Here is a 13,075-nt window from a genome sequence, read left to right as displayed (position 1 = left end):
ATCCTCCATGACATAGCTTGTATTAAAGCTACCGGGTAGCTGTACTTTCTACCTAGCTGTTTGCTAAGTATTTTAAAACCAGCTTTTAAATGCTACGGTAATTTTGAAAGTCCTGTTAAGAGATACCGTTATTAGTAATCAAAATATATGTATTATGGAATATGTTCTAATGAAAGAAGTACATGTATTATTCAAACAAATAAGATAAACTGGGACTAAAGAGACCTATTGTTGAATTATTGATATTGAACGAATACAATTTCCTTTTGATATTACTTATATATAGCAGTTATATTATAAAATATTTTTATTGCCGTTTCCATCTCTAGAGATATCAATGGTTTACTGTTACATGTAATACGTGTATTGTTTATTTTTTTTTTATACATCTAGTTAAATATTTAGAAAGATAAGGGGTGTAAGTTGTAATTCTTTTTTAGTGCATAATATCATAGAATGTGGTTCATTAATTTTTGACAACAAGACTCTTATTTCATTGTTGTGTATTCTGGTTTTCAAAAATAAAAAGAAGTACTTTTCTTAGATAAATTTTGCTTTGTGTTTTAATTTTTCATAGCTTACAGTACTTTTGATCTTGAAAGATGCAGGAGAACCCTAGTCTTCTTAGCACATTTTATTAGATATCCAGTAATATTCAGTTTATTTTGATAATGGAACAGTATAGTGACTTCGCCTAAATCTTAAACTTCTTTCATGTAATCAAACATAGGTAATCACAGATTACAAAGCTCACCGAGACGAGACATCACCCTTATGAGACTTCACCTTTATGAGACCACCTTTATCATATTAAATGAAAATCATACTTTATGATCTTGGATATTCATGGATTCTGTTTTGACACAATGTCGTATATCATCTGTTAAAAAATTGTATGATAATCATATGTTCATATGTTAATCAATACAATAATATGAAATTAAATATTGCATCCTATCATATTTACAACATATATCATATAATACAATAAAATATCATAATAAACAATGATGAGATATGATATTGTAACGTATGATATGACATTGTATTGTGTTATACGTTATTTTATTTGATCACATAATACAATATCATAATATATAAAACAATATAGTATTATATTACAATATCATATTACATAAAACATCATAATATTGAAACATATGATATTATATTGTAAAATATAGTATGATATTGTATCATTTTTGATACATAATATGATATTGTATCATATTATACAATATAATTTGATATGTATATCATTGTATCATATCAAATGATACAATAGTATGTGATAAAGTAAAATATTATACAATACAATATTATATTATACATTTTGTATCATATGATACAATAATATATTTTACAATATCATACAATACAATTTTATGTGATGTGATAATATATCATATTATAAACCAATATCATATACAATATCGTATGATACGATATTATATAATGTAACAGTATCATATTATACAATTTCATGTGATATAGTTCTATATTACAGAAACTAATATCATATTATACAATATCGTATGATACAATATTATAGAATATGCAATATTGTATCATATGATACAAAATTATATTTTGCAATATCTTATGTAATATTATCATGTGATAAAATATTATTATTATTAAATTAATAATACAATATAGTATAATATCATAATATACAATACTATACATAACGATATCATGATACAATATCATAATATAAATTATCAAAAAAATTGATACAATATCATATCGTATCATATAACTTTTTATAATATTACATATGTTATATTGTATCATATTAAACAATATTGTTTCATACCATACAATACTATATCATAGGAATCATGTTATATCATTTATCAACAAACACATCTATCTATCAAGCAGGTTTAAGTGAGGTAGGAGATTTCTTTAGCATCCTTGATAATGGAGATCAGGCTCTGCATCTGAAGCAACCTCTGCATTTCATTTATTATATAGTTAAATCAACTATGCAAGCTATCATCTATAAAACATATGACCTGTTCCAAAAATACTAAACCTCATCCAGCATCCGAAACCTATGGCTAAGATTCAGCATTCAAGCCTGTCAGGTGCATCAGTATACATAAGACGCATCTCCATGCAAGTTTGGTTAAGTTCAGACCAGTAATAACTAAGATATCATCATCAGAGGGCACTAGCAATTAAAACTTAACCTGCTCCAGCATCCGCAACCTATGGCTCAAATTCAACATCCATGCCTGTCAGGTGCATCTGTATCATAAGACACATCATCCATTCAAGTTTGGTGAAGTTAGGACCTGTAATAACTAAGATATATTTTTTAGCATCCTTGATAATGGAGATCAAGCTCTGCATCTGAAGCTTCCTCTGTGATTCATTCATATTACAGTTTAGTCAACTATGCAAGTTTGAAATAGTATTATTATCTATTAAACATGTGACCTGTTCCAAAAAACTTAACCATATCCAGCATCTGAACCCTATGGCTCAGACTCAGCATTCAAGCCTGTCAGGTGCATCAGTATCATAAGACGCACCATCCATGGAAGTCTGGTGAAGTTAGGACAAGTAGTAACTAAGATATAATCATCAGAGGGCACATGCAACAAAAACTTTAACCAGCTCTAAAAACCTTAACCTCCTTCAGCATCTGTAACCTAAAGCTCAGATTCAGCATTCAAGCCTGTCTGGTGCATCAGTATCATAAGACACACCATCCATGCAAGTTTGGTGAAGTACGGACCAGCAGTAACTTAGATATTGCTATCAAAGGGCACCTGCACAAAAACTTTAACCTGGTCCAACAACCTTAACCTCCTCCAGCATCTGAAATTTAGGACTCAGATTCAGCATCCAAGTCTTTCAAGTCCATAAGTAGGTCCAGATGCATCATCCATGCAAGTTTGGTGAAGATAGAACAAGTAATAGCTTAGATACAGGACCTGCAACAAAAACTTTAACCAGGTCCGGACGCCGACGCCGACGCCGAGGGTATAGCATAAGCTCCCCCTGACTTCGTCTCGGTGAGCTAAAAACGTGAGAACATCAGGTTGAGATATTCAGGATTGATACAAGAATATTCAGAGAAGAACAGGTGGTCATAAAATAAATGACAGGTACTATTTTCAAGGAAGATAGACTGTTACATAATATTAAACAAAAAAAACTCAGATTTTTATTGATATATTAATTTATTTTATAAAAAGTCTACATTTAATGACAACCATGATCACTGGTATTGTATAATAATGAGCAGAGTTCATAGATGAAAACATATCAATAACGTAAAAATGTTTACTACAGCTAGAACAAAAGTCTTAAAGTCTTACGACAAAATGCAACAATGGAGAGAAATGTATGCATGAGATCTTTTGCATGTTATGTAAACTGAAAATGCAAATTCATTCGTAAATAATGGGTAATTAATGTGACATGATGTTGAGAAAACATGGCACTGGTATCTTAATAATTATGCCAAAAGTTCATCAATTTCTCGAAGAAGATCGTCCTCGTCTTGGGATCCAGTCTCTCCTTCGATGTTATCCACATCAAGATCAAACCAACTATCCGACAAAAGTTGTTCCACCTTCTTCTTAGTAGGACTTCTGTAAAATTAAATTACAGGTATAATAAACATCCATATATTATAATGAACTTCGCACATAACCACCTAGCCTAGAGATTGTATAAAACATTTGAGCCTGTACGTTGTACTTGAACTCGAACTCATTGCACCAAAAATTATTCTCATACTAGAGGGTTGTACATGAACATGACTGAAGTTTAGAGAACAAGTATGTACATGCATTTGTATCATGGAGTATGATTTTTAACATGAGGTTTTAATCTCGCACAGCTTAAAAACGTGCACAGTTAGTTTTGCCCAGTTTAAAACAGAAAAATACATGTATTAAGTAGCTCAATTTTTGTTCATCAAAATATTGTACATGTGTACAGATTTTTCATTTTCAAAGTACTTACATATCTTCTTTGTCTGACATTTTATCTTCCACTGTCTCTGGTTTTTGTTGATTTATCCTCTTTGAATCAGGTTCATCAGATTCCAGAGGATTCTTGGAACTCACAAAACTGGAATTCTGGGAGTCTTCGGATAAAACCTTATCCACTGTTTTTAACCTGTCTTGAGCACTATCTTTCTCTGTATCACTTTGCTGATGGTCTTTCTTTTCTTTGGATGCTTTCCTCTTTTTCCTCCACTTAGACTTCTTTTTACTACGATGATGATGCCGAGACTCCTCTGACGTTGCAGTATCATCCAAGGAGCCAGTAATCATTTGAGCTATTTTGAGCACATCTGCAGGTGCCTCATTGCTGTCTTCTGTAAGAAAAGGGAATAAATATTCGTAAATGACAAGCTGAAATCCCTATTCTATTCTTGTAATAACTATACAGGAAATGATGATACATGTATGTGCACTCTAAATCATGATCATTGAACATGTAATTATATAAACCATCCCAAATCTTGTTTTAATCTGAGAAAAAAATTAATATACAAGTAACCTATTAGTGATCAAGATACCTATCACCCAAATTGTTTTACATACCAGATGAATTTAATAGGAAGATAATCTAGAATTACTTAAAATCTTCTTACATAAATGATTCGTTTTTATGGTTGCTGAATTGGGCTTGATAATTTGGTTGGGAGCAAAAGTATCTGCATTACATGTATTTGTATAAGGTTATTAAATTTTACTATACCAAAGTCTTCCTGTGGCAGTTCTAAGGTATCTTTTGATTTTTTTCTGGCTACATCAGCGTTCCTTTTTTCTGCAAGACGTTTCTGTCTTTGGCGTTTGGCAGCCATAATTTCTGAGAACGTCATCACCTTTGGATCATCTTGACTGTGTTCATCAGCATCTATCTGGAGAATGACAAAACCCAACAGTTCACAATGCAGCCAATACATGTATTTAATCATTAGATGTATAACTAAATGCATCTATCTAAAATTATATTCTTGCTGTGATATAGTAAAAAAATTCGTTATAAAAATGTATACATTACTTCATAACAAAATCTTTGAACTTAAATTTCTTAAAATGATTATCTTCGAGCAAATTTATAATCGTATATTCTTAATGAACATGTAAACATTATTTCATAACAAAATCTGTACTGAACTATACAGTTGTATTTCAATAGTATGTTTTATGGCTAATTGAATGGCAGTCAAAACTGGTCAGGAAACATTGTTGCTGTAGTGTTGTGCAGTTTTAAAAATATGCAAAACATATAATGAACCTCACGTTAAAAAGTGTTTATTTATTCTAAGAAACAATATATCCTTAAACTCTAAAAACATACTAGTATATTGAAATTAACAAGCATCTAGAATATCAAATTATCTATCAAATCATTGGATATTGAAGTGTCTCTTCATGTCCATGAAACATGTATGATGGACCAACCTCTGAGTTGTCTACACTTCCCCGTGATTTGACAGCATCTGGGACATCGATACCTAGAAAAAAAACAACTGTGCTGTATCAATTGAATCATATTATTGTTGAAGTTTGAATTGTCTCCTATAAGAGCGACTCAAAATCCAATTAAAAAATAAATTTTCCGAGCTTGAGCTTAAATTTTGGAAATGTTGTCTCATCACTGCAAGTAATTAATGGTGCATATATTGTGAACACCAAAAAATAAAATCTTTGATACATTTAGTACATACCAGCTTTCTTCAGGGCTGGAGGTATATACACCTTTCTTTCTTTAGTCTCTCTTTTTGAGACTTTTGATAATTTTTCAATCTGGGCCAATAATTTGTCCTCCCTTTTGGTTTCTTTGTTTTCTTCCTTTTTATCTGTATAAGAGCAACGAAAGATTCAGATGTTTATTATAACCATTATATCACTCTTTAAAAGATGAAACTAGCACAACTTGATGAATTTGAATATTATTTAGGAGCATTATAACATAATATTATGCATAATACTTACTTTTGCCAATTTTAACAACCTTTCCACCCTTTATATCAATGATACCAATTCCTAAACTGTCAAGAGTTTCTCCTAAAAAATTAAATAACATCAACATTTTATTAGACATCAAAATATTATTCTTAAACAAATTCTTCTTCACATTACCAGCAGATCTGCAAGGTTTTATCATTATAAACATCTCTTTTTTTTAGTACCAGGTAAATGTGCATGTACAATTAAGTTTAAATCCAGTAAACTGTTCTTAGTTTTATTAATTACACAAGGACATTTGTTCATTTTGTTTAACAGCCATAAACTCACCGGCTCCTCTCGACTTTGGAGCGTTCCTATTGCTCCACACACTGTTGTTCCTCATTCTCTGTGTCAACATGTTCTGGAGTTTGGCGCCTCCATCTTCCTCCTTCTTCTGTCTCTTCATTACTTGACTGACACCTTCCTCTGTCGCGGTTGACTTCTCTGGTGATGAGTGAACTGACAGAGATTGATCAGGCGTGACTGGTCGGCTTCCGTCAGTGTCTGACCCGTCTACTGTCACCTTGTAAGAAAACAATCACAGCAATGTTAAAAGTCCATTATCATATTACATTCACTACTCAGATCATAAAAAAACCCCATATATAATATTATTTTACATTGTTAAACATTTCGAAAAAATTCTGTTAATTATTTTGAAAAAATCCACTTTATTCAAAACGCAGTGAATTCCAAAACAAATATATTCAACCAGATGAATTTATACAGTTAGTGTCTACCTATAAAATTAAAAGTAACATAACATGACCTCTCATTAAGACTGAAAAAAAAAAAATTTCACTCATTACAATAACAGAACTTTTTCAGAACTACTGCTAACACTGTAATACCTTTGTTGTCTTCCTCCAACCCCTTTTTCTGACCGGGGGATTCTCTAATCTTTCCTTGGCCTCCTTGCTGTCCTCGTTTGATTCCCTAGATGTAGACAGTGTTATGCCTGTTAAACCAGTATTCTTCAGAGTGACAGTCTGCCTCAGCTTCAATTTCTGACGAGCATCCAATGTAGCAGTCTCATTACTGGCTGTTCCAAGACGGCTTTTAATGCCTGAAAAGGATGTACCAAGAATAGATTTTGCACTTTCATTCCAGGATCATTACCAATTTCTCCTCTAATTTTAATCATTCAAAATCCAAAATGTAATACTTGTTCAAAACATACAAAAATGTTATACATAAGGAAAGAACATTTTGTAAAAAGTATTCTTTCTTACATTCCACATTCCTCACGAAAATGACTTGAAAAATATTCTTGACAGGTGAGCCTTATAATTTCATTATCTCATCTCACATGCCATTACCTGTGACAGTTTTTATGGTGCCTTGGTTAGAACTGCCTATGGGCATGGTCAGCCTCTTTTTGATTGAGGTCTCGCCCGCAGACTTAATAGGCTCCCTGGGAACCTCCGTGACTCTTCCCCCTAATCTTCGCTTTAAACTGGCTTTTATATCTAAAAAATTTAATAGAAAAAAAACCCCAACAATAACATGAAAGGTTTTCATACTTCAAAGGTTTTCAAATGATAATAGTAAGTCTAGAGAAGATTGGCTTTTTTATGACTAAAGGTTTATGTACATGTATGTATAAGTTTTCATAGCCCTTTATAAGTATCATGGCATTCTGGACCTGCCTAACACTCCTTTATGTTAATTTACCTGGTGTGCTATCATCCACTGGATTGCTATCTTCAACAACAATTCTTCTACCTCCCCTTGTTTCTCCTGTATGAAAACAACAAATGAACATTTCCTATGGTTTCATTCTCCCACTATAGTTACCCAAATATAGTTTTGCTACAAATATATACTAATTATTACATGTAAATATGTATCTTCAAAACAAAGAAATTTCTAACATCAAAGCAAAAGAGATGGAAAAAAAAAGTACCTTCATTTTTGGTGACAATTTTACTTTCTGATTTCGATTTGGCCACTATCTTCTTGGTATCCCCTACAAAAAGAAAAAAAAATCTGCAAGCCTGTTTACAAACATGAGTCTAATCAATCATTATCGATATTTCAAAAAAAAATCCAATCATAAAGTATAGGCATCAATTCCAAAGCTTAGGATAAACCTAATATCAACACAAAAAGACAACAGACCTGTGGAAACAAAGGTCCTGGTGTCTTCTTCATGCTCTGGTTCATCTGGAGCAAACAACTCTATTTCCTCTGGTTCCTCCAAATCATCTTCTTCCTCTTCTTCCTCCTCCTCTTCTTCTTTTTCATCTTCTCCGGAGCTCTCTATATATAGAAACATTAACTCAATACATGTACTTATTTCAACAATAATTAATGTAACAGTATACTGTTATTCATGTAACACAATTTGTTAAAAGACAAAAGTCTTTTTAAAGACACCTACCATCTTCTTCATCTGTCTCTTCATTATTTTCCTCATTCTCCTCTTCCTCTTCGCCACTTTGTTGGGATGAATTGTGCCCCTTTTGCTCCCTTTCCCAGTCAGCTACAACATAAAGAATTAGAATTTGTACGTGTTTAAGCTGGCCAACACACATTTAATTTACTAAAATAATAAATTTATATTCTATGTTAATGCATAGTATTGTACTTGTATATGTCTACTACTGTATACAGGTAAATATTCGCCCACGTTTTTTTTTGGCCCCTTTTGCCCTCGTTGTCAGCGTGAAAATTTAATACTGGGCGAATTAAATTATTCAATTCAATTATTTCTCTTTAAACACAACTGTGTCTGGGCGAATTCAATGCGGGGCAAAACTGCTTGAGGGTGTTGAAGGATGAAAATTACATGGTGAGAAAATAACCTTGTATACAGTAATAAAAAATATGATCTGTCATTTACCTATTTTCATGATTTTTCCCCCTTTTAGCTCTATCAGTCCCATGGACCGAAGGGCTTTGTCTCTTTGAATCTGTTCCAGTGATTTCACTTCCAGAGCACCATCTTCACCTGCCATTAAAAATGAAAAATTAAACGAACTGCATCTATGTACGAATACTTAATGTACACATTCTCTGATACATTTACAACAAAAACTAAGACAGGTAATATTTGTATTAGAAAGATAATAAAGTTAATGAATATTTTTTGGAGAGTGCTTTCTAGTATAATATATATGCTGTATTTGTTGACCAACTCTATTAAGCTTATCAATTAAATGTTTAAATCAATTTCAATGAAAATACTACCTGCATCATCTGCATTTGATTTCTCAGAATTTTCCATCTGTTGCTGGACACCCAGTCTGTTTTTGATAGAGGTATCTGGTTTGTTTACCCCTAGTCGGGCCTTCACAGAATTCGGCTGACTTGTATCAGGGGTCCCCATCTTCAGCCTCTCTTTCACCAAAGTCCTGCTCACTGGACTTGGTCCACGAGCATTTAGCCTACTGTGTATGCTAGGTCTGTGTTTTTGTATGGCTGTTTCAGAACGAGGGGCTGTGATCAACTGTTTCACAGCCTTCATAGGAACTGCTTTCCTCTCCATGGCCATTGTTTTCACAGGAGATGTCATTTCAACATCGGAATCTAAAAAGAGAAAGATTTGAAAATGTGGAACAAAATTATGGCTTTTAAAATTGAAAAATAAACATTTCCACAAAATAAAAAAAAAACCTGGCAACATTTCACACCTGAATGCTTTTAATTTTGAACTACTTGAGATTTTGAATTTTAAAAATCAAAATTACCCTCTGCAAGGTTGACTACAACTGGTTGAACCTCCACCACAGGACTTGGGGGAGCATCTACACCAGGTGTTGATACTGAAATAGACAGGTAGGTGTGGCATTGATTAGTATAGGAAGTAGCCACATTAACTACATGTACGCATTTTTTCAGAAAACAAACTGTTCACAAAGTATACTACTTATAATATGGTATATTTCACAAATACACCATTATAGGTCATTTCATAGACTTAAGCATGCACAAAAGGTGAATGACAAACCTACTGCCACAAACTGGATTGAGAGCTTGAACTTAACAACTTATTTACATGTATCTTCAATCTTTACATTTTACATCATTATATTTACCAGCATATTTGTGTGGAAAACTAATCAAAATGACAGAAACTTTAAATATGAAAATCAATGAGAACCTTGTATCACAAAAAAGGACAGGAAAGAGGTTTTTTTCAAACATATAATTATGATTCAGACAAATTAAATGTCTATGGTCAGACAAAACATATTATTTCATCATTTCTTTACAATATACGAAATTATATGTATAAAAATAGTGAAAATCTATTGAAAACAGTTCATTTCACTGAAAACATCTATTAGCTGTACCTTCATCAAATGTCACTGGGCTTTCTGATCTAGCATTCTGGTGTTTGAATGGACAGGCTGTTTTGGTGCATCCAACAGGCTGAGTTTCCCAGTAGCAAGGAATTTCTGCTCTGTTTTTATTCTAGTTAAACATCAACCAATAGATAATTTTATGTTGAACTTTTCAGCAAATTACATTTACAAGTATTCCTGAAGAAGACAGTATGACTGGCAAGGTTAACAGAGATAATGCTATTAATAAATAGAATCATATTAAATGGAGTGTTGACATAACAATCTACGGTACCTGTATTACTCCTTCTGAGTGTCTAAATGGACAGTTAGGTTTCGTGCATGTTTTCTGTCTCCAAAATGTGCAGGTAATGTCTGTAGCTTTGGCAGCTTCACAATGTCTAAATGGACAGGAGTCTCCCTGAAATTTGATAGAAATATCTCTAATCGTTTTCACTAGCTCATCACTCGCCATAGCTTCTTTGAGTTGCTTATTGAAGTATTCAACTCTAATATTTTCTTTTATTTTATATTAACTACTGTAAACCAACGTTTATTTCAATAACTTAATAAGTGATTAGCCACTTACAGTTTGGTGTCTTCTAATTTTCATGACAGAGCCACAGTAGATTAATTTTACAGATTTAAGTACAGATTCTTCATCAGAAATATTTTTGACAATTTTTCAAAATTCTTGTGAAATTTTCTCACTCCTAATAAGTTTGTTAACAGTTCTAACAATAAAAAGTATGAAATGTTTAATTGTTCTATAAATCACCTTTACGCAAGCAGCATTGTAGAAGAAATGACAGTCATTTCCAAAAGCTGACATTTTTCATTGCTTTCTAAATTTCTTTTCCTCCTGTATGCAAGTCAATAAATTGAGATCATGAGAATAAAAAACAAATGAAGATCCCTCAGAAAACATCTGCTGGACTGCCACATGTTAATTTTTCTTCCACAAATCTGCGTCCACCCCTACAAAATGGAGAAAAAAAGATGCATTTAATAAAATTATTATCGGCATACAAATTAAGAATCTCATTTATTTCAATTTTTTGGATATGTTTAGGTAGTAGAAAAATCATTTAGTTGAGAATCAATTTTGGATTGTATTTATATCTTAAAATTTATTTAACAGAAGTTTACCTACCCCATATTAATAACTTTCCAAACTTCTTCCCAAATCACTGCTGCATTTAAGATATAGGACATTGCAAGAAACTCAACCAACACAGTCAGAAACAAAGAACAATACACAAAGATCCAAATAAAGAATTAAACATATGGTAGACCAAATAAAAAGACAAAACTTGGTATGGAAAAGAACAAACTTAAGGCTTTACACAGAGAGACATACAAGCACATATACTTTTTTTAGTGCATGAATGAAAAAGAGAGTCAAAGACTCTGAACGAAATAAAATGACAGAGACACAGAGAACACAGACAGAAGGTACGGTAGTCTAAAGACATTTCCCAGTACCGGTAACTTGATGACATCAACACCAAATCTATAGCTTGCCAGATCTTACATTTCACTCCAAAAGTTAAGCAGATCAGGAAGGAATCCTGAAACATTGTTAAATGCAGTAAACAAAAATAAACTCCAAATAATGATCAAAAGATTTGGGGCATATATACCATCATATTCGTAGGTCCCTTGTAAATCATATGCAATAAAGAAAAGATACATGTAAAGCAAATGTTTACATCTGACTGACCAAAAGTCAGAGAGGAAGAGAATAAAAGCATTCTTGTTCTGTTTCAGGTGCATTTCAATATACATTTACCACAAAGGATCATACAAAAACTAGACACCTTTCAAACAAGATGCCTCCATAGGATCCTCAAGATATTCTGGCCAAACAAGATCAGCAACGAAGAGCTGTACAAGACAACTCAAACATCTGCCATATCTGACCTGATAAAAGAAAGACGTAGAAGTGGATTGGCAATGTTCTGAGAAAGGAAACATCAGAAATACCAAGGATAGCTTAAGATAGACTCCACCTGGAAAAAAAAAGGTCGGCCAAGGAGACACGGCGAACGTCAGTGGAGAAGATGAAAGATCAGGGATGGTCTTGGGGCATGGTACAGCAGATGTCAGCAGACAGGCAGTAATGGAGATCCTCAGTGAAGGGCTTATGTGCTTTAGACACAATGAGGACTAAGTAAGTAAGTAACAAAGTATTGGGTCTGGCAAGTACGACATTTACTAACTGAAAGTAAATTTTATATTTCTGCCCAGTTTGAAAATTCAATGTAACTTAATCATAAAACATGTTCTTAAAAACTTCAATGAACTTGTAAGTAGTGCTCTATTCATTTCATCCTTGCAAAATTCAAGTAACAGCGTTTTCAAGCAAATTACTTCTGGCTCTGCCCAACAATAGGAAATGCAAATTTTCATATATTTTTTCGAAAACAGATAATTTCAGAAATATACGAAGTAAATTTTTCGACAAAACACATGACGTTGAGGAAGTGGGTCCCTTGACGTACGACAAATTGAGAAATAAAAGGTCAGTTGCAGCAGCATACATTTGAACACAATAAAACATCTTGAACTTGATCTTGAGACTTATATCTACCGTTAGACAAAAACTGGTACAAATAAAAACAATACGCAAAGAAAAAAAATATGTTATGAAACAAATAAAAACCTTAGAACTATAATTTATCAAAGGAATTTTCCCCCCATACACTCTGAACTACGTCGTTCTCCGCTGAAATGGAAATGAAACTGGATATGACGTCACGATATGTAAAATCTAGTAAAAGTACAATGGAGAAT

The 13,075-nt window shown here is 32.7% G+C and overlaps 1 protein-coding gene across 2 annotated transcripts; it reads right to left on the bottom strand.

Moving 5' to 3' along the window:
• Positions 1 to 3,178: 3,178 nt before the first annotated feature.
• LOC105340493 (zinc finger CCCH domain-containing protein 11A) lies at positions 3,179 to 13,030 on the bottom strand. Of its 2 annotated transcripts, none has more exons than XM_011446554.4 (20): positions 12,945 to 13,030; positions 11,058 to 11,141; positions 10,575 to 10,700; positions 10,289 to 10,409; positions 9,683 to 9,757; positions 9,183 to 9,521; positions 8,836 to 8,943; positions 8,374 to 8,475; positions 8,112 to 8,252; positions 7,897 to 7,959; positions 7,665 to 7,730; positions 7,310 to 7,459; positions 6,842 to 7,056; positions 6,279 to 6,513; positions 5,976 to 6,047; positions 5,708 to 5,839; positions 5,442 to 5,494; positions 4,732 to 4,894; positions 3,988 to 4,345; positions 3,179 to 3,611 (listed from the first exon to the last, which is right to left on the bottom strand). In XM_011446554.4, exons 2-20 carry the CDS (start codon positions 11,109 to 11,111, stop codon positions 3,476 to 3,478), a joined length of 2,709 nt encoding a protein of 902 aa, XP_011444856.2. In that variant the 5' UTR covers positions 11,112 to 11,141; positions 12,945 to 13,030; the 3' UTR covers positions 3,179 to 3,475. The 2 variants fall into 2 exon arrangements, with proteins under 2 accessions (XP_011444856.2, XP_011444854.2); XM_011446552.4 differs by having other exon boundaries at positions 11,058 to 11,257; positions 11,433 to 13,027.
• Between the last annotated feature and the right edge of the window lie 45 nt (positions 13,031 to 13,075).

Source organism: Magallana gigas, chromosome 5 (genome assembly GCF_963853765.1).
Source record: "Magallana gigas chromosome 5, xbMagGiga1.1, whole genome shotgun sequence".
Taxonomy (NCBI): Eukaryota; Metazoa; Mollusca; class Bivalvia; order Ostreida; family Ostreidae; genus Magallana; species Magallana gigas.
The sequence above is the reverse complement of the archived record's forward strand: the minus strand, read 5'-3'. Positions and strand labels throughout refer to the sequence as shown.

Bases quoted from the DNA above. Each gene is read 5' to 3' on its own strand.
- LOC105340493 (XM_011446554.4), bottom strand. From the start codon at position 11,111: ATGTCAGCTTTTGGAAATGACTGTCATTTCTTCTACAATGCTGCTTGC. The intron at 7,960-8,111 runs GTCTGTTGTCTT...TTCTTTTTGTAG, and splicing joins CAGGACCTTTGTTTCCACAG to GGGATACCAAGAAGATAGTG. The intron at 4,895-5,441 runs GTTGGTCCATCA...GTCATTCTCCAG, and splicing joins GAAGTGTAGACAACTCAGAG to ATAGATGCTGATGAACACAG.